The sequence below is a fragment of the Cololabis saira genome, chromosome 1, assembly GCF_033807715.1.
Source record: "Cololabis saira isolate AMF1-May2022 chromosome 1, fColSai1.1, whole genome shotgun sequence".
Classification (NCBI taxonomy): domain Eukaryota; kingdom Metazoa; phylum Chordata; class Actinopteri; order Beloniformes; family Belonidae; genus Cololabis; species Cololabis saira.
The window spans coordinates 46,515,594-46,537,141 of NC_084587.1; the positions used below are offsets into that span (position 1 = coordinate 46,515,594).

The window sequence follows — 21,548 nt, forward strand, 5'->3', positions numbered from 1 at the left end:
TTCCCTATTTATCCTACTGTGTGGAATTGTGGGGATCCACCTTTAAAACCACCTTAAATTCAATAATAAAACTTTAAAAACGAGCCATACGTATCATCAATAAGGTTGATTACTACACTCACACAGAGCCACTTTTTCTAAATTCTCATGTTATTACATTTTATGATTTGTTTTATTATAAAATCATGCAAATTATGTTGAGAGCAAAATCAAAAATGCTCCCTGACTCAATACAGAGGTTCTTTTCAATTCAGGAGACTCGTTATAATCTTAGAGGTGTCTGCAATTTCACTGTACAAAAAGCTAAAAAAGGTATGAAAAGGAGATGTGTCTCCGTTACTGGAGTTAAATTCTGGAATGATGCCAACATACATTTAAAAACATGTCATTCTCTTTTGGTTTTTAAGAAAATGGTTTGTAAAGCTATTTTTGAAGCTTATAAGTGCAATTGACTGTTAATGTTTCTTTACTTTTCTGTTGTTTCTTTGCTTTTTCTATTCTCTTTTTGGTTTTCTGGAGGTCGGTAGCCACAAAAAGAAAGTTGGTAATATAGTATAGGCTTTTATAAGCAGTTTGCTTCAGCCTTTTCAGTCATTGTTCAACACATGATTATTGGTTTTGTGTGAAATTTTAATGCCTCAGCACAATGTTTTTTGGTGTTGTGTTGTTTTTGTGTTGTCATGACTGAATAAACTTAATTCATTCATTAATTCATATTTGGGAATTTAGTTTCCAAAGCTGGCGGGTTAAACTGAAACTGATTACTACTGTTGTGTAATGAAATCATTTTATTATCAGGTCAGGCGAGGAAGTGGTTCGGCTCTCCAGCTTGTGGCTGACATGTGGAGATGAAGATATCTGAACGTTTCCTCTGAGACGAGTGGCACAGACGTGTGTCGACGTTCCCATAGCAACAACAGTAAACCGGGACCCCCAGTAGGTTTTTCCTGAAGCTGAACTTGCCACGTATGAATTACAGGTCCAGTTGTTCAGCGAGCTGGAGCTCAGTCAGTGACTGACGAGTGAGGAACATCCTGTTACAGACCTTGGTGCTGTGTCAATTACATCAATCTGAAGAGAGAAACATGTAAGGTGCAACAAATGACGAAAGGTAAGAGATAGAAAAGTGCTTTCAAATAAGATTTTAGAGAGTTCTGAGAAGAACTCTTGATTTTAACAGACTCTGCTCCTTCCTGTTTATTGACCAATAGCAGAGCTGCAGCCGGAAGGACCGCCCTCCTCATTTGCATAGTGAGGCAGAAAAGGTAAAGGTGAAGGAGGAGACAAGGATATTTAAAAATAAGGACTGCAGGTATGAGGAAAAGGAAAAACTAAACATATATTCCTGCTTTCATTTTTAATTCTGTCGGTTTTGGTCCTCGTAGCTAACATGGCGGGCAGCGGAGACCCACTCCTGTTAGCTGCTGCTCCTGGTGGGCAGTCGAGGAACTGCATGTTCCTTCCCCTCCAGGTCTACGCGGGTCGACCAGAGCCAGAGCCAGAGCCAGAACCAGAACCAGCTCCCGGTCCCGGGTCGTGTGAACAAACCGGAGCCAGAGGAACAAACCAAGTGAGAGCAAAGAAAAACTTTATTTGAAACCACTCTTGTACACCTGTAGCACGAAGAACCACGTCTGTCTGGTTGTGGCTGCAGGGCCGTGTGGTGAAGGTCCAGGTCCGTGCGGGTGGAGCTGCAGGACCGGGATCTTCTCCAGAAACCACTCGTAGTTCAGGGAGGCTTTCCGCCACCACGCGTGTCAGTCCCCACGCTGGAGTCTTTACCTCCACGCCGCTTGGCTGGCGTGGTTCCCGCCGCCCTTCCCTTCCCGCGGGGGGAACCCGTGTACTTCCCGTGCACCGGTTTCCCTTTCACTCCTTCTCCTTGAAGCTGAAGTCACAGACCAGAGACAGGTGGTCTGACGGGTAGCTGAAGGACGGGAGCCTGTTGGGGCCGATCTGCTCCCCGGTGGGCATGTCCAGGACGGCGTCCACCCTCAGCGTGTCCCGGGTGTACCAGATGTAGTCCAGGGTGGAGCAGCACTCCCCCGTGGCCCGGATCTTCCACGTGGTGTACTCCGGCTCCGTGGAGCCGTCCTGGCTCAGTTTCTTATAGGCGGAGTCCAGGCGCAGGGGGGACGTGGCGAAGCGCTGGTACACCTCCTCGGCCGGCACGGCGTTGAAGTCTCCGCAGACGAGCAGCGGCACCTCGACGACGGGGTCGCCCGCCAGCTTCTGGACCAGGTTCTGCAGGTGCCAGAGCAGGTCCGCCCCCTGCGCGCTGCGGAGCCACTCCCAGCCGGAGCGGGCCTTCAGGTGGGTCGCGGCCACGCACACCCACCTCCCCGTGCTGCGGCAGCGCAGGGTGGTCACCACGGCAACCTGCGGAGAGATCAACAGCGGTTAGAGGCGCTCGGGGGAGGTTTTACCCTGTATTCACACTGAAAGCGTCACAGGCTTCATAGGCTTCTGGCTGCCATTCATTTTCTATGAAAGCGCGCTGTGAGAGGCGTCGGAGGTGTCGGAGGCGTCGGGAGCATCAATTTGACGTTTTTTTTATTTTTTATTTTTTTTAAATATTTTTATCCCGGTTTTTGTCCCCATTTTATCACCCAGTGCTCCTACCTAACAGTCCTGTGCATTGCCATCCTCTACCAACCCCGGGAGGGCCCTGCACTGAGCTCAGGTCTCCTCCTTAACCTGAGGAGTGAGCAGGCCGCATCTTTTCACCAGACAGGGTGGGGATTCTCCGGCCGAACGTAGCGCGTGGAAGGATCACGTTATTCCGGCCGGATCCTCCCCTCCCCATCTGGCTCCCCAGTTGGCCAGAGGGGGCATGTATAGCCCAGGACTGTGTGCATGTTTTTGTGACGGTAGCTCACATTAGCTACCCAAGGGAACACGGGGAGAACATGCAAACTCCACACAGAAAGATCCTTTCACCAACCCCACCCAGGGTGTGGGCACTGAAGTCATGGGGGAACTAACACGCACTTCAGCGCCCACAGCGTCCCCGGCGGGAATCGAACCCAGGACCTTCTTGCTGTGAGACGGCTGCACTACCTGCAGGGGCACCGTGCCCCTGCATCAATTTGAAGTTGAAAAATCTCAACTTTATGCAAATGAGCAGCGGCGACGCCGAGGCAATCACAGACCGGGATTCCCGAAGCAAGAAGCCTCAATGCACTGTAATGCATTGCAATGTACTTTCATGTTCACACAAATGCACACTCATTCACATGCGTACATGAGCAGAGCTGTGCACTAACTAACTTATTTTATCAAGAATTCATATATTTCATCCAGCAAACTGACATTTTTGACCTGAACTGATGGTTGAGGAGCTGGATGGTCTGAACTATTTTATTTGCTACATCGATCCAACGCAAAATAATTAAAAAACTGTGCATATTAATCACAAAACAGTCACAGCCACTCAGTGTGTCAGTGTTCACCGCAGACAGACTGCAGCTTCACCGGGTCCAACGGCTCTGATGGTTGCTGTTGATCCAGCCTTGTTAAGGAGCATCAAACTCCCTCTTATATATGAAAAAATAACGCCGAAATATAAAGAAGGCTATCAAAGTGTGATCCATGGTGAAATAGGAAACTGAAGATGTGCAGCTATATATAGCTATGTGTAGACTATATGTACTTTGTTCCCTCCAGTTCTGCAGCGCAGCTTGAAAGCTCCGCCCACTGCAGTGATGCAGGCGTCCTGAGCTTCCACAGGCGATTTTTGACACTTTCGGTGTGAATTTAGGGTTAGGGTGGAAAAGTGCCACTCACTTGGTTGGTTGGAATCATCATGGCGCAGAGCCGCGCGTTCACGCTGTCCAGCAGCTCGAAGCGTGATTGGTCGAAGAAGAGCGCGCAGCCGTCGGGGCCGTTGTTTCCCTCCACGTCCAGGCAGGGGGACCAGGGCTTGGGGCAGAAGTGGCTCCTGTAGCCCAGGCCGGCCAGGACGGGCTGGAAGGTGTCGTAGTAGTGGTCCACCTCCTGCATGCACAGGATGTGAGGCCGGTAGGTGAGGATCTCCTCCAGGATCAGGTACTTCCTTTGGGGCCAGCAGAGGGCCTCCAGGGGACACCGCACAAAATCGTCCACTCCTTCCCCCAAAGCTGAGGGACGGCAGAGAGAGAGTTGTCGGTCAAATAAACAGCAGCTGATCCTGGAAAGTGATGGATTACGTTTACTTTCACTCATCCAACTCTAATCTTGAAGCAGCTCTGCATAACTTACAAAAGCCTGAATTGGTCAAAGGCTGGATCTAATGGCTCGTGATCACCAGCAGCCCCCACGGCTGGTCGGAGATACGCGTTTAACATGTCACACGAACGGCTTTGGAATCAGATTCAGGATTTATTCTGAGGGATTTGCACCGAACAAAGGTCCGGGATTAAGCCGAGACATGTCCGGACATGTGGGCAGGTGTGAAAGAATGTTTTTAATTCTCTGTCACATCCAAACGCTAACATCCTAACTCTCAGGTTGGCTCCATCGAGGAAGTATAAACACTGGAGTTCCCCCTGAATTTTTACATTTTTACAACTGTTATCCGTCATTCGTCAAGGTGACGAAGGTTTCGCTCCTCACATGTTTTTACTCAGAAATATTCTGGTTTCAGTCTGCTGTTCTGGCTCAGCAGTTTCACATGGAGCCGAGCCAAGGACACGGGTCAAGGAAACGCTCGAAACATTCTGGACCAATGACGTGCAAGGTGAGGAGGGACGACGTTTGACGCCTCAGACCTCATCAGTCACATGACTGGTGTTTTGAGACAAGCGTTTCAGGAAGAGTGACACTCTCTAAACCAGTGCTTCTCAAAGTGTGGGGCGCGCCCCACTGGTGGGGAATGGAGACATGTCAGGTGGGGCGCGACAAACGGGAGGAAAATTTCAATTTCATGCCTATTTTACTATAAATGTAATTCACTAAACAAAAACACATACAAAACACACACACAAACATAGCAATAATTAATGGCTAAACCGTATTTTCGCGACCATTTTTCGCGAGAAAAATGTACCCTGGAACTAAAGTGCAAAAACAACGATTGACGTTGGACTGTTAATTGCAGCGGGACAATATTCGCAGCATCGGACTGAAAGCTTTAAACATCATTCTTCCCTTTGCCACTTCATATCTCTGCGAGAAGCTTTTCAGCTGTTGCTTCTCTAAAAACTAAGTACAGATCCCAGCTCAACATTGAGCATGATTTGAGAGTGGCAGTTTCCAGCCTGCAACCCCGTTTTGAAAGGATGTTCAGTGCAAAACAGACAACACTGCAGCCACTAGTAATGCAGGGAAAGTTCACTTGTTTATGTTTTTGCAAATTAAGTTATGATAGCACAACTGCACTTTTATTTTCTCTTTTTGAACTTTGTGTTATTTGTTATTTTTGATTTTGATTCAGTATCAAATATGACTGATATTCTTGGTGCTAGTAATTTCAATACATTTAAAATAATTTGAAGTAATTCGTCAAGATTTTTGTTGGGGCGACGGGGGCAAGTGGGGCTTGAAAATCCCCACTTGTTCAAAGTGGGGAATGACGAAAAAAGTTTGAGAACCACTGCTCTAAACCCTCCGCCTCGTTTGCTCATCACTACTTTGCTTAGATTTGAGTTTCCCAGCGGGGCGGAGAATCAAAGGTTATTTGATTCTAACTGACATTACTTTACGTTCGTTTCAATCAAATGTGTCCCAACATAATTTCACGGGTCGGTACTCGTGCTGATCTGCCAGCGCTGACACCAGAACTAGAGGGGCCGTCTCCATGCAACATGCAGCTTTTATCGTCAGGCTAAAGTTCAGCTCCTGCTTGAGAAACAGCTGATCAGTGTGGTTTGTGTACCTTGGGCGAGGATGTTCCACTGCATCACCCTGATGGGGCTGCCGGGGCCGTCTCCATCCCCGACCTGGACGAAGCTGCGGTGCAGGCGGGCCGGCCGGTCCCTCAGGGCCTCCTCACACTGCCGCAGCAGCTCCGCCGGGTCCGGGGGACACACGGTGGAGCCCTTCTGCCGCTGCAAGAGCCGCCACAGCGTCAGAGTCGGGCCGCCTGCCACCCACACAAGCCCCCTCCAACCCCCGTTACCTGGTAGAAGTCTGGATCCAGGTTGGTGAAGTCCGGCTGGCCGGGGTCCAGGTAGGACGGAGGGAGGGCGGGGGCCGGGCTGCCGCCGCCGAGGCTCTGAGTCAGGGTGCTGTACAGCCGGGTGGCGCCTCCACCCATCGGACACTCTGGGGGGAGAAACCATGGCTGCTGAGTCATGTGGAGACAAATCCCTGCTTTTTCAGATTAATCCCGGAGCTCAGCTCCACGTGCCGTCTGTCCTCCTCCAAACGCCCCGGGTTCACGTGTGAGCGCGTCCTCAAAGGCCCGTAAAAGCAGACAGCCGACAGCCGGCCGCCTCAGGCAGGAGACGTTCCGGCTGCAAACTGAACACCAGCCAGCCGGTAGGAGAACGATGATGGACGGCTTTTTAATAACAACGCCCACAGCTGGCTGGGCTCGCCGCCAGGGGATCCAGGACATGTGACGACAGCCAGACCTACAAGCAGCTCCATCAGCGTTAAGGATGTGAGACCCCGGAGAACTGGGTTCAAGTTTTCCCCCAGTAAAGACACAAGACATTATAACTTATCAGATGAATGAGTTTTTGGTCAGATAATGTGACTGGACATCTTTGAAAGGCCACTTCTACAGCCACTTCCGGGTCAAATAAAGCCAAGAAGGGGAGGGTACGTTTAGCAGGGCCCTCAGGCTCCAACCACTAAGCCTTCATTCATTCACTCATTCTTGAACTTCATTTTTTACATTGTTTAAGACGAACAAACCAGTAGCACATCCTAATGAGTCACTCTTCCCTCGGGGGTCTTGGCACGGACTTCAGGCCTGACAAGCACAACCACGACCAACCAGTCCTGCACTAAAAACAAAAGCAGGTGCGCTGCAACCATCCCATTCTCCTGGCCCGACCAGATTCCCATCAGTCTGCACTTCGGGTCCAGGATTCCAAGTAAGAGTCTTTAATCCAGCCAGATGTGGCCTAAAGCAGCAGCTTCAGCCAGGGCTTGGAGGTGCAGAGGTTTAGCCCTCTTCCTGTGACCCCACTGACCCCTCACTGAACCCTCAACTGTCATGGTTTCAAAGTGTAGGATAGGTTATTTTTTACTGTTTAACTGACTCTCCTATCATTCCAGATCCTGCAACCCTCATCAGCCAGAAATCCACTCATTCCCTTCACCTGTGCTTCCCCGCCCAGCTCCACAACTGGTTTCCATCATCTTCAGTTCCCCTCATATACCGGCCCATTTCCACCTTCCTGTTGCCAGATTGTCGAGTGTTTATGCCTCGCTTTCCAGCGTTCCCGATTCTGATCTGTTTCTGCCTGCCTGCCTGTCTGCGACCCTGCCGTATTCCCGGTTCCTGGATTTTTGCCTGCCCCTTCGGATTTGTTTGCCTGATCTGCCTGTCTTCACGGTTTTGACCCCTGCATCCCTTTGATCTGATTAAAGCCTCTTGGACTCTGATTCTGTTTGGTGTCGTGCATTTGGGTTCTCTGTCTTTTGAGCCGTGACATCAACACTCCATCTACAGCTGCACATGCAGTTGCTGCTGCAGCTTTTACACGTCCTACTGTATCATAAACCTTCGGTTCTCTCCCATCGAGTTTGTAGATGCGTGGGGGTGTCTTTGTAAGCTGTTATATTGTGAAAACTGACGTCCTGCTTCTCTTGCCCGCCGTACTTCCCACAAAAATCCTAACACAGAAGTGGATTTATTCAATTATATAAGTTATAATAAAACTATCACAACCAACGTAGCCTCGAGGCCCGTCAATAACAGAAAACAACTCATTCCAAGTAAGTCCAGTTATTACAAAGCCTGTTAAAAGATAAAGGCCAAGTTCAGGAAACCAGCATATTGGACCATATTAGGAACGCTGTTTCATTCAAAGCTAACTAAATATATACTTAAATTATTAAATATTCAACTAAATACATTCATAGGACAATGACATAAATATAAAATGTATTAATAAAATCTTTATTTCATGACAAATTATTTCATATTGATATATCTATTTATTTCATGATTATTTTGTAAAGCCACGTTTACGTATCATATTTAAGGACACTTCAGTCACCGAGCCCCAGAATCCCTTTCCACGACCAGTTACCAACTCCGTTTATCCTGACTATAAGCCAATGTAACACCATTGAATCAATTTTATAATTATTCAATTGATTGTTGAATATTATTGTTCAGTGGTGCTGGGCCGGTGAAAGATTAACCAGCAGCTTCGTGCATGCGTGATTCATTTGCAGTGTAGAAGCGCTCCCTTCCTGTCCCTCATGAGGAACCGCTGAGGTTCAGGACTGGCCACGCCCATATATTAGACCACGCCCCCTCATTTCAATATAAGAACATGAAATAAAAAGAACCATGAAATGTAAAACATAAACGTGGCATTACAAAACAATCATGGAATAAATAAAATCCCATTACATTACATTACAAAAGCGTCATGAAATCAATAAATATACCAACATGAAATAATTTGTCATGAATTAAAAAAAAATAAAGATTTTATTTATGAATTTTGTATTTATTTGTCATATTACTTAGTTTATTTGAAAATTTGAAAATTGAAGTATTTATTTATTTATTTAATTTGTAATAAAACGCTACAACCCCCGTCCTGATCCAGCACCAGGCGAGGAGTGTGGAGGGGAAAACCTTAAGAGGAAGAAACCTCTGGCAGAACCAGACTCTGGAAGAATGGTGATCTGGTTGGACTGGTTGGGGGACGATGAGCACCCGGTATCAGCCCAAACACAGAACCCAGGGACTGGACTTGGTACCAGAGTGGAAAGGTGATCGTATCGGAGCACATGTAGATTTTTATGACGGCATTTTTCCAGAATAGTAACAGCTGAATGGACCGTCCACACTGGCTGAAGGACTGGAAACCAGCTCTAATTCAGTTCCAGTGACAGTGATCGTCTTCAGGGGGATATTTAGACATGACGGCACAAAAAAACCCATAAAAACTCAAAAAGAAAAGCAAAAGATGAGAGCTCAGCATCTTCATGGAGCAGAGAAGAGCTGCAGTGTTGAGCTGTATCATAATTGGTTTTATGACCAAAGCTCTTCCTATTACATTCATTTAATCTGCCAATTACCTGTTATTACGGGAGCCATAAAACACCATAAAAGACTTACATAAACTCTGGTCTAGCAGGAGAGCCGGGCTGTTTTTATTGCAAAACCACTAATACAACGGAGCAGCTTTTGGTGTTAAACCTGAGGTTGTGGAGGCCGTGCCCGGTGCAGGTACCGTGCGTGATTCCCACCGACGCGCGCCATCTGCTCCCATCGCACTTAAACCTGCAACGTCTTCAGGCTGGCACTGGCTGTTGTTGGGAGAGACGCACGAAACCGGTGTAACAGAAAACCTCTCATCTGGACCGTGTTTACACGTGTAAAAGAGACTCCCACGTTCACGGATGCTGCCATTTGAACTTTTAACACACAAACTGCCACCTGCTGGATGATGTTTTGGTAAATGCAAATCCAACAGATGTGCAAAAGTGAGGAATAAACAGTTAAAGGTGAGGAGAAGCTGCCTCTTACCCAAGGTCTCCATCTGTCCCAGCACTGGGGTCCCTTAAGGCTGCGTGTGACGCTGCCGTCGCTCTGGCGGAGTTTTTCTCTGTCAGAGCTGCCCGGAGCCTCCTGTCTGAGTAGAAAGTGCTTCTATCGTGTCGGATGTGCGGTGTGTGTGTGTGTGAAGCAGGACTCTGACCTGCAAAGCCTCGGAGAGGAGAGGAGGGGCGGGGAAGGAGGGAGGGCCGTAGACGTCACCAGGCCATGTGGAGAATTACTGGGGATCTGCCGCGGAGCTGGTTCAGTGTGTTTGTTATGAATCGGCCGCTTGTATAACTGCAGAGCCGAGCACCGGCTGCACCCTTGTGTAAGCGCGTCGCAACGACTCCCTCAGTTTGCATATTACAAAAGCACACATGTGAGACTTAAGACAGCCCCCCCTGCAGGACAGGTTACATCACAAAACTAGTAAGACGAGAGTCACATCTGGGATGTCAGATCAGAGCTCGTGTCTACAGTCCAGGCCCGAGGCTTTGGCAGGGATTCAAATATGGTTTTTATCAGACTGTGTTGTCACTATTCTGAGGTTCAGTGTTTCCCCTGTTTCTGTTCTTCATTATAAGCACTTCACGTGTTTTAAAGGCTTTTATTGGAGAGTATTCACACAGTTGATATTTACAGTGATGGCCTGTCTTTGAAGCATCTCCCTCAGGCTGGAAACTTCACAGGGAAGGGTGCAGCTCTGCTATAACTACATTACAGATGCATATTTTTCCATTATTTTGTGCTCACTTCTTTCAACCAACTTCAGTCCTAATCAGATCTACCCAGTATTTAATCCTTTGAATGATGTTAAGCCTTTAAAGGGCAATTTAACTATCTGTCATCACTGTTTGGATGAAAAAACAACAACATAAAACAGTTTTTTCTTCCATATAACACGTGTTGGTGCAGGTCTTAAATATATCAAAGATCAGTAACATTGGTGTTGATGTATTGTTTATATTTGCTTTACAATTAAGGAATGACAAGTCTATGTTCAATCTCCTGATAAAAAGTAAAAACAAGTCATTCTTGTATTTTAACTGCAGAATATTTGATTATATTGTGTAAAAGCTATGAGATTAAAAAATTTGTTTTTTATGGGACTTATTGATATTTGATTAATTAATTTCCCTTTGGGGATTAATAAAGCATTTTTTTATTGAATTAACATCTTTATCCTCTAATGACCTGAAAGAGCACTAACTTTTATTTCTGATGCTAAAAAAAAAATCCCTTGTTTTTTTTCTCCATTAAAAAAAAGTGACACCATGTTATCAAATTGGTATTTAAAGGATTAAAATAATTGAATTATTTTCATATTTGGTAGTTTTGATTAGGACTGAAGTTGATTAAAAGATTTGAGCTAAAAAAGTGGAGAGAAATATCAATCTGAAATGTTTTTATAGGAGTTTTTGGGAGGACTTTTCTGTGGCCTCGTGACCCAGAAGTGTAGTAAACTGTAGCGACTCACTAAAGGTTAAATATCAAAGTCTGCCTGTCTGAGTTGTTGGCAGGGACGTGTCCCCACTAGGTACACGCCGTCCTTTGGTCTCCTGTGATACAGGACCCCGCAGAGTTCAGCTTTTACTCTGCCCAGGACTTATAAACGTTTTAAACATCTGATGGGAGGAGCTTCCTCAGAGAGAAGCTTTGTGCTCGTCTCTCACGGTCCGTCTGCTCAACAGGCAGCGAGACTCCTGCGCTCAATCCAAAACACTTAAATCAGAAAAGCGTGTCGCTCCAAGCGCTTCGCTGATTTTTTCTGGACAGTACATCAAACAGATTCCTGAAATTGTCGATACAATTCCTGTGTTTGACACACTGAAGCAAAGCCATAACAGGTATATCTGTCTGAAACAAGGACAGACTGTCTTGTGTTTTCACAGCAAAATAATGGACTGTACTCTGATAAAAAAGCTACAAGTTCTCCGCTCCCGTGACTCAGGATGGGCTATATGCAACACCTTATCACAACTAATACAAGCCTAGTTTCAGCATGTAGGTCATGCTGGATGCAGGAGAACAAAAACAGGTGACGCAAACCCTTTTATTTGCACTCGTCAAAGACCACGTACTGTACGACGTAGTTTCATCATCGAAACCAGGCCACTGATAAGGAAAGTCTGGTTTAAAAGAGGATAATCACGTCTGAGAGCACATTCACAGGTGTTTCTGCTCCTGAGCACGTTCAAGGCCACAGCAGAGCTTTGTGTGGTTTCATTTTGTGTCTGGTGGTACTAATGGTTGGACCTGTAGATGTCTGTAGGATAGAACTGGATCTGTACATATGCTGAATATATTTATGACAGAAGAGGCAAGCGTTGGATGTACAAAGCTGAAGTATCCATGTTCAAATAGTCCTTTTAATACACTTTTTGTACACTTACAAAGTTAAAATGATCTTGGTTTATCTTCAGGCTCCCTAACAACGCTATCACTTAAGTGCAATGATATTTTTTAGTCTTGTCTCGAGACTTTTCACTTATTTCCTCATGAGCAACAACTGAAACGATTGCCAGAAATCAGAACCGGTACCGGCACCGAGTGACAAGGCAGGAAATAACAGAAGAAACATAAAAGAAACAAACATCTAACCTGGTCATGAATGTTTCATCGGTTGCTGTTTGTTTTCCGTTGACTGTAGGACAGATGCAAGTGTGCACCTGCAGAAACAGAACGGTAGTCCAAACCCTCCCCCTGACCTGAACCCCGGTGCCCGGTTTGCGGTGTTAAATAACCTTTTTACTCTTTGACCTTCAGACGGGTGGATTCCTCCACCTCTCAGCTGAGGAGACGCAGACAGCTTGTTTCAGTCAAGAAGCTTCAAAGGCGTCTGAGAGCTTCAAAAAGGCAATTTCCTCTGATAATTACTCAACCCAACCAGACTTTACTTAAAGTGCTACACAGTTAGACATCTAAGAGATGAACAAATACACCTGGGGACTACCGGTACTAAGAATTTAAAAATATATGACATGTGGCAAAGTGCAAACTTGTCACAGCCTGGAAAAATCAGTTCTGAGGTCCACTGACAGTGAAAGCTATAAACTAATTAAATATGGTCCTTCAGCATCTTTCCCCCCCATGTGTCCTACAGTGGAAGCTAAACGGTAGGTGGTTGTGTGTTACTGTTGTCATACCAAACTTTCCAAATGGTTTGTTATGCAACATCCCCTGAGGAGAGAGCCTAACTCCAGACACGCAGCGGCAAGAAAACGTATGACAACCCCAGGAATTACCCCACTTTCCTCATTAATTCAACATCAAATGTGATCTGATCCTCAAATAAGCCCCAATAACACAAACAATGTGCATCCTTAATGATTACAGACATTAAACATTAAATGTGATGGAGCATCAGAGCAGATAAGAATCACATGTGGAGTTTCCATCCTGGGACGTCTTCTGTTTAACATCTACATGTTAAACAGAAGACGCACTTGGGGGACTGGCACAGATTATAAGGAACAACAAAATAAACTACCAAACCTATGCAGATGAAACACAGATATATATAACAATGTCACCAGGACTCTGAGGCCCTGTACAGGCTGTTGGTAAATGCTTTGAGGAGATTAATGACTGAATGTGCCACAACTTTCTCCAGCTAAACAAAAACAAAACTGAATGAACTGTCTTTTGAGCCAAAGAGAAACGATCACAGGTCACCACAGAGCTTCAATCTACACACCTAAAAACTACCAACCAGGCCAGAAACCTGGGTGTAGTGATGGAAAAACACATTAAGGCCTGGAAAAACTAGTCCATGCATTCATTTTCAGTAGCTTGATTATTGTAACAGCATCTTTATAGTCCATCTTAAAAAAGTCAGTCAGACAACTGCAGCTCATCCAGAAGTCTGCTGCTCCAGTCCTCACTAAGACCAACAAGTGGACCACATCAGTCCAGCTCTGAGCTCTTTACACCAGCTGTCTGTCCAACAGAGGACACACTTTAAAGTTCTGATGCTGGTCTATAAAGCTCTGAATGGTCCAGGACCAGAACACATCAGTATGAACCTGCCAGACCCCTCAGGTCATCTGGATCTGGTTTTTATTAGTTTCCAGGGTCAAAACCAGACATGGAGAAGCTGCATTCAGCTTCTATGCTTCACATGTCTGGAACAAACTCCCAGAAAGCCTCAGATCAGCTGAAACACACTGAAACAGCTCACCAACATCAAAATATCATGTAAAACAAGTGACTCTTTTGGGTATTTAGCATATTCATTTGAGATGAGTTTTACTCTGACACTCTTGACACGACCCTCCTCCTTTATTCAGGGTTGGGACTGACATCATGAGAGTACTGGCTTGTGACCCCTTAAGATGGGGCGATGGGGAGTCCACTGTCTTACCCACAGACACTTTGGCCCGTTTCAGAGCAGCAGATCCAAGCAGGGAAACCTCCCGCTGGAGGCCTCGTAGTTCTACCCACCATTCCACACCAGCTCCAATCACATCTGAACGTTGTTGGACTGGAGGGAGAATCATGATCTGGGCTCATCAGGGCCTGGACCACTACATGAAAATTAAATCCCAAGCTTTCCAAAATATCCTACAGCGTAACGTCCGAGAGGCTCGTCCACCAGCATCAGCACCATGACCCTCAGCATCAGTCCACAGAGAGGTTTTTGATCAATTGTACAAAAGGTGGTGAAAACTGCTCAACACGCCACCAGGACGGCGCTGCCATCCACGGAGGAGCTCCAGCAGTGACCCTAATCACCCCGGGCATAAACCGTTGTGCCTGCTGCCGTCTGGCCGGCGGCTCCGCAGCATCCAGACCCCCAACACCGGGCTGAGGGGCGGCTTCATCCCTCAGGCCACCATCATGAGCCCTGACCCCCCCAGACCTTGTGGGGGTCTGATCCACACACACGGAAAGAGCTTGCTTTTTATATTTGTTATTGACGCTGCAAATGTGATGCAGGCAGCAAGAAAATAGAGGTAAACAGAAATGAAACATAAAGTTGAGATAACCCAGCTGCTACTTCAGAGCAAAGTGTAAACACGTACCTTCTTTACTGGAATAAAGCGGTATTTTCCTCCAAACTGCAGCTCTGCTTCAGCCTCACGTCTGAGCCGGCGATCAGTCCTGTCGCCGTGTGACCCGGGGAGGCGCAGCGCGGCTCCTTAAGCATGAGCCCGGCTGTTTTTCCTCAGAGGAAGTAGCAGTGGGTGGGCAGCTGACCCTCCACCGCAGGACAAGGTCACAACCGGAGGAAAACACGAGCTCTCCTGCCATCTGCAGGCTGGACTCACACGGGGGACGAGTGTCTTTCAACACCGGAGCCCATGAAGCCAAGGCTGAAAATAAAGAGAACATTGTGGTCATTATCGCCAGATCTCAGCTGGTAAATACTGAAAATACCTGCCGGCTGGCCTGAAAACGTCACTGAAGGGGTTTCACTTTGGTTTGGAGAGTGAAAGTACGCTGCTGCAGGGACCAGACGCAGCATTCAAGGCTCACTTCATTATCTCCGGCCCACCAGACCTCGTGGAATGAAATCTAATCACACATTCCCTGATGATAGAATCACTTTATATGAAAACTGAATTATTTAGAGGATGGAAGCTGCTGCAGGCGGCAGGTCCTTGTGCATCGCTCACCAGGTGGCAGCTGGGTGAACGCCGTCCTGGACCGTGCACATGCCTGCTTTAGTTTCAGGAGGGTTCCCGCTCATGCTCTGGCACATGGGGGGCTGGGTTCATGATGGGGGGGTTAGGGGAGCACTGGGAGGAGATCCAGACGGTCTGGATCCTACCTTTAAACCTTGGCTGGGAGAACTAATTACATTTATTTATATATATATATATATATATATATATATATATATATATATATTTGGACACACTTCCAATTTGTTTGAATGACAAAGTGTGTCCAAACTTTTGATCTGTACTGTATGTGTGTATATATATATATATATATATATATATATATATACATACACACACACACACACACTGTATATATATAATTATTATTATATTTAATGCTCTCACGTCAAATCACAAAATATTGATAAACCCATAGAAGCGACGCTGCACTATAACGCCGTCTAGTCATCACGTTATAAATGCTTTCTACTGTAGTCAAAGCCAAAGAAATGCACTTCATTAAAACAGCTCACAAAAACTAACCATAATAATATCACCTCCTGTGACGGAGGACTAAAAACCATGAAATACCTCTTCTTTTTGGTAATATGTTGCACATTTGGGAGGATTGTCAGCAAACCCTGATTGACACAACAAGGAAAGAGGTCCAGAAATTACGTGTTTGAATAAAATCATGTAATAAGAGTTGCAAATACTTTTCTGCCACGTCTCCGCGTTGTTACGGTGCATCTGTCTGGTATCTTTATGGTCACATGATCATAGCTTCAGAAAATCAGAGGACACATATTAACCCGGAGGAGCGTACCACGTGTTCAGTGCTCCTCCAAAGTTTAATGAGGGAACGGTGTTTATATCAAAGCACAACAAACTAAGACCTACTGTGAAACCTTCAAAACGTGTTAAAGTACCAACTCCATGACAGTATTCTAACTGTTGGTTTCTTTCTTTTCTGCACATTAAAGTGACGACACCAGAGGAAACATGTGCAGATGCACGGAACAAAAGTACGAGAGCCGCTGGAATATACTTGTATTCTGTATTAATGATGTACAAACAAAACGTGCTTTAGCAGTTAACAGACAAAACAATTCAAATGTCAAACATTTTACTAAACACACCAAACATTAACAGTGCTGAAGGAAAACAGCAAACACAAACATCATTTAGGAGCAGTAACTTTAAGAAACAGCGCTCAGCAGCGGCTGGTGGATGGCGTCGTATTTCAGTCTCCTGACTTCTCTTGGAGTCCACCTGCACGGACTGAAGCGTCCTTCCCCTGAGCCCTCTAGACCTCCTGCAAGCCCTCCAGCAGCACCTGTGTCTTGTGGCTGAACAGCCGGGTCAGCTGCTGGTCTCGCTCTGCCTGCTGCCTGGCTGCTAGGAGTTCGTCCTCCATGCTTCTCAGGGAGAGGTGCAGGCGGCGGTTCTCCGGGCCGACCTGCTGCAGATAAACGCCGGCCTCGTAGAGGCTCAGCTCCACGGCCCTCAGCTCCGAGGCCTGCTGCTCCAGCAGCTCCAGGTGCCGCCGCTGCAGCGCGGCCAGCTCCTCCTGCAGCTCGGCCCTGGGCTGCATCAGCAGGCCGGTTCCTTCCTCCATGGCGTGGCTGGACCTCTGCAGCTCGGCCAGCCCCCTGCTCTGCTCCGAGGTGAGGACCTTCAGCCCCTCAGCCCTGCTCTCTTCCTCATCGCACTTGTCCTCCAGCTCCTTGAGAAGGAGGGGATCCTCCTTCTCTTCCGTCTCCTTCTGCTTCTCCTCGTTGCTCTTGTTGGTGCGCTCCGTCTCTGTGATGCACTTCTGCAGCCTCTTCCGGAGGCTGCTCTCCTTCCGCGTCTGCTCCTTCTCAGACTGGGCCATGTGGCTCATCAGCAGGTCCAGGTCCGGGCCCTCGGGCAGCTGCAGCCGCAGCATCCGCTGCTGATGGTCCAGCAGCAGCTCCTCGTGCCTCCTCCTCACGTGGCCGATGTCAGACCTCATTTTCGCCTCGTGTTCCTCCTGCTTCTTCTGCGTTTCCTCCAGCAGCCGAGTGACGGGGTTCATCTCCTCCGAGCCGCGGTGGAGGTTCAGCTTCCCCCACTCCACCTCTCTGCACAACTCCTCCTTGTCACTCGTAAAACCCTGCCTGCTGATGAAGTCTTCTTCCACCAGCTGGTTGATCTCCTCCTCAATGACTCGGATCTCGTCCCTGTGTTTGGCCGCGGAGGCCATGCCCCTCTGCCTCCACAGCGTCAGGTCCAGCTGCAGGCCCAGCTGCTGCTCCAGCTGCTGCGCCAACTGGCCGTGCTCGGCTCTTGACTTAACTTCTTTACCACGCTGATGCTCTAACTCCTCCCAGATCTGAGACAGGGTGTCCTGTAATTGCAGCTTCGAGGCCCAGCCCTCCTCTATTTTCCTCTCCATCATGGAAATCCGCTGCTGAACCTCACCGACTGCAGGGCCCAAGTGCTTCCCAGACTCCATCAACTCCTTCAGCGTCTCTATCTGCTGCTGCAGCTTTTGCTGCTTCTTGTTTTCGTCCCCGAGCTGCTGCTCGGACACAGTCTCCCTCAGTCTTTGTATCTCATGGCCCACCTCCACCATGTACGACTCGAGTTCCTGCTGACGTCTGAGGCTCTCCCCTTTTAATTTGTTGGTTTTGTCCAGCTCTCGTTGGCCCGTCCTGTTCTTCTTCTTCTGTGCCGTCATCTCCACCTGGACCTGCTCCTCCTCCCTGGACAGGGCGTCTCTCTGCTCCGGGCAGGCGGCCCTCTCCAGCGCCATGCTCTCCTCCAGCAGCATCACCTCCCGCCTGGCTGCAGCCGTCTGGGGCTCCAGCTCCTCGATGGACGCCCGCGTCTGCTCCAGCTGCTCCTCCGAGCTGCGTCTCTGGACGGCCACGTCACTCAGGGCGGCGACGACCAGCTCGCGCTGCGCCTTCAGCTGCTGGCGGGACGCATGCGTGTTGTGGTTCTGGTGCAGCAGGTCCTGCAGCAGGTGTGCGGCGTCCTCCCGGCGCTGTCGGGCCGCCTGCAGCTCCGCGCCCAGCGCCTCCACCTCCCGCTGGGCGGCGGCTCTCGCGGCCACCACGTCCCCCACGTTCCCCAGGTTCTCCGCGCTCAGGTGCTCACGCCCGGCGTGAACCCGCTCCCTCATGCTGGTGTTCTCTATGGTCGCCGCCTCCAGGTGTTGGTGTGCGGCGCACCTGTCCGCCTCCAGCTGGGAGACGGCGGCCGCCGCCCCCGCCAGGTGGGTGCCGGCCTCGGGGGTCAGGGGGGCCGCCGCCCCCGCCAGGTGGGGGGCCAGCAGCTGCCCCAGCTTCTCCAGCTGCTCCACCGCCACCATCACGGCGGGCAGGAAGGGCACCAGACTCCCGTCCATGTTTCTGGCAGGGGCGTCAGGGGAAAATGTAAATGTTTGTTTTTTAAACACATTTATGGAATTACTCAGTGTCTGTTTGTATTGATTATTCTATTATTTAATATATATAAAATAACTACAAATGCAAATCAGAAAAATATGATCTATTTCACTAGGTATTATCTTTCCCAACACTTGTACCCCCCCTCATATCTTGAAATGTGATACAGTATGTCCCAGCGTCCCTGACGACAGTGGTCGCTATCAATCTCGTTTTTAGCGCGGTTTGCAGTGTCACTAACTTACAAAAATGAAAAGGAAGCAGACAACCCCGCAATTTTTTTTCAAAAAGAAGGCAAGTGATGGTCCAATGTTGGCCCAGCAGCGGAGGGAGTCGGGCTATTAACGAGGCTGTTAGCCACTGATGGATTAATTATGCAAGTTCATCTTAAGGTAAGATATCAAATCACCCTACCCTCAAATAAATCTGATTAAGGGAAATATTTGACTTTTTACTCTCTCTTTCTCTCTTCTGCTCCCTCTTTCTCCTTTTTGCATTTGGACATTAACTGTTTTGAGTTAAACTGGGATGTCCACGTGATATTGTTGCCCTGACATAGTGAATGAAGTGAACAGAATGAGTTAAATTGCGTTTGTCAGATACGAGATTCAAGATTTTCTGCTCTCTAACTCTGCTGCTTGCTGTCCATGGTGCCCAACACGGATGCGTATTGCGTAATCAACACGTTGTTAAAGTGTAGTGTTCATAGTTAGCAGGATGTGAGTGAGACTGCATTTGAAAAAGTTCAGATTTACTTGACCACGCAGATAAGTTACATAGCATTTATCCTCTTGTTTACATGTGACGTATTACAGCGTGCGCGCTGCCTGGTTGCCTTGGCAACTGTAAACTACAGCGCTGCTAATCAATCAAAATAAGAAATGCTTAAAATTGAATGGGGGTGTCTGTAAATATGTAGGCCTAATATAAGAGCTATATATGAAATAACATATTTAAGTGAGCAGGCAATTATATATATAAATATCCTACAGTATGTGCCACACTTACCTTGGCTTTGACTGAATTGACGCCACTGGTTTCTGGTCGTTGAGACGGAAATCTGCGTCGCTAAAGTTCAGAGGACTGCCGTCGCCCTGGCAACGTCGCCATGGCAACGTCGCCCCGACAACGCCGGCCCCGCCCCTCTCCCAGCAGCCTCTACGGCGGCGCGGCGAGGACACTAATGTCACGACACTAATGTCACGACAATAAAACAGCTCACCCTAAATATAAAACTCATTATTTTAAAAACAACAGGCGGCCCGCCAGCAGGCGAGACAAGTGGATGTTTTACTGTAGAATACACTCATGTTGGAGAGACTGTAGCATGGTCAAAACGAAGCGTTTCAAGCGCCTACCTGAGAGCTGCAGCAGCCGTCACAGACGCCTCGCTTCTGCTGCAGTCTTAAAACAGCACTAATTATATTCATAAAGGTCCAAACTAAGTCAGGTGCAGAGCACTGCAGCAGCGGCTCCTCTGGTCCCTCCTCTCCGTCTACAACACTAATGTTTGCTGGCACCATAGACGTATATACGTATATATGTCTATGTACGTCCAGGTGCACACCGCCCCCTGCTGGCCGGCAGGGAGCACGGCAGGGCAAGGCAGGTTTTTTTGTATAGCACATTTCATGTACAAGACAATACAAAGTGCTTTACATAACAAGATCTTTTAAAATAAATAAATAAAAATGGAGCAGTGCAACATCCAGGTTTTTTTTGAAAGGTAACACCTGAGGTCATAATGAAATGTCTGTCATACAACAAATGTCAACAAATACCTCAGAGAGTCAGCGGTTGGTGTAACTACTTCCTGGCCAATCATTGAGTGCACGCTTCATACTGATGTTAAAGTGCATTTATTGAACACCGTGAAAACTAAAAAGGAAATAAGATGAAAATATAAATGAATACTTGTCATAACAGACAGCAGATTAATACATATTCAAATAAATAAAACTCAATTATACTACATTAACCTCTAAACATTACTTTCTGCAACTGAACCGTTGTCATGCAAATTGGTTGATCAAGGTGTACCATGTATAGGCTATAGTTCTGGTGCAGCTAAAACTACAACGTTTATTTATTTTTTCTCTTAAAAAGCAAAAAATAGATAATAATATCTAAGAGATGCAGTATAACAGCTTTGAAGCATGTACTTAATGCCTGTTTGTAGCACCTGATGAGGGAGTTGGACATTCAACCATTACGACCATACTTATTACATATTACATACTTTCCTCTGTCTGCCTCCTTTGAAATCTCCCATACAGATTTAAATCTTCTTTTCAGAAGTAAAGCAGTAGGATGTAAAATTCAGTGAAGCTATATTGGGAACATGGATAAATTAATATTTCATGATGTCCCCTCATGTCCATGAACTTCTTGTTGCAGTACTCTGATGTTCATCAGTGTGGCCTGGTCCCCCAACAACTTTAGGTGGCAAGATATTACTCATCGGGGTTCTGTAGCTGAGGCAATCACATTCATTTCAAGTTAAATTCAAAAGTACTTTGTTAATACTGGAGTTAATTGTTGCAGTAGTCACGATTATGTCTCTTCAAAGAGTTGTTGTAGAGATGTATGACTGCTCCATCCTTTCTTATGAAAAGCATGCGTGTCGTTATTATTATTATTATTATTATTATTAATAATAATATTAACAATAATAATAATAATTAAAGCTGCAAGCAGCGATGAACGGGCCCTCGCACTCACGGCCACCGCCCCCCATAAGCATATCAGAAAAGACACCACCCACGACTTCCTATGTCAAACCATTCAAAAGATATAGCAGAAAAAAGGGACAACCAATCAGAAGAAGGGGCGGGGCTAATTCAGGCCAATGAAGGTCAATGACTCCAT

General features: G+C 47.1%; 2 protein-coding genes across 2 annotated transcripts; both read right to left on the minus strand.

The window, feature by feature from the left end:
- Positions 1 to 1,571: 1,571 nt before the first annotated feature.
- On the minus strand, positions 1,572 to 9,735 carry noctb (nocturnin b). Its single transcript, XM_061724654.1, has 5 exons — positions 9,644 to 9,735; positions 6,098 to 6,243; positions 5,855 to 6,026; positions 3,787 to 4,118; positions 1,572 to 2,379 (listed from the first exon to the last, which is right to left on the minus strand). Exons 1-5 carry the CDS (start codon positions 9,654 to 9,656, stop codon positions 1,870 to 1,872), a joined length of 1,173 nt encoding a protein of 390 aa, XP_061580638.1. The 5' UTR covers positions 9,657 to 9,735; the 3' UTR covers positions 1,572 to 1,869.
- Positions 9,736 to 16,509: 6,774 nt separating this feature from the next.
- Positions 16,510 to 20,025, minus strand: ccdc175 (coiled-coil domain containing 175). Its single transcript, XM_061724643.1, has 2 exons — positions 19,689 to 20,025; positions 16,510 to 18,644 (listed from the first exon to the last, which is right to left on the minus strand). Exon 2 carries the CDS (start codon positions 18,638 to 18,640, stop codon positions 16,571 to 16,573), a length of 2,070 nt encoding a protein of 689 aa, XP_061580627.1. The 5' UTR covers positions 18,641 to 18,644; positions 19,689 to 20,025; the 3' UTR covers positions 16,510 to 16,570.
- Positions 20,026 to 21,548: the final 1,523 nt, after the last annotated feature.

Coding starts and splice junctions, on each gene's coding strand:
- ccdc175 (XM_061724643.1), bottom strand. CDS start 18,640: ATGGACGGGAGTCTGGTGCCCTTCCTGCCCGCCGTGATGGTGGCGGTG.
- noctb (XM_061724654.1), bottom strand. Junction 6,027..6,097: donor TGGATCCAGACTTCTACCAG/GTAACGGGGGTT, acceptor CGGCTCTTGCAG/CGGCAGAAGGGCTCCACCGT. Junction 2,380..3,786: donor TGATGATTCCAACCAACCAA/GTGAGTGGCACT, acceptor ATCTCTCCGCAG/GTTGCCGTGGTGACCACCCT.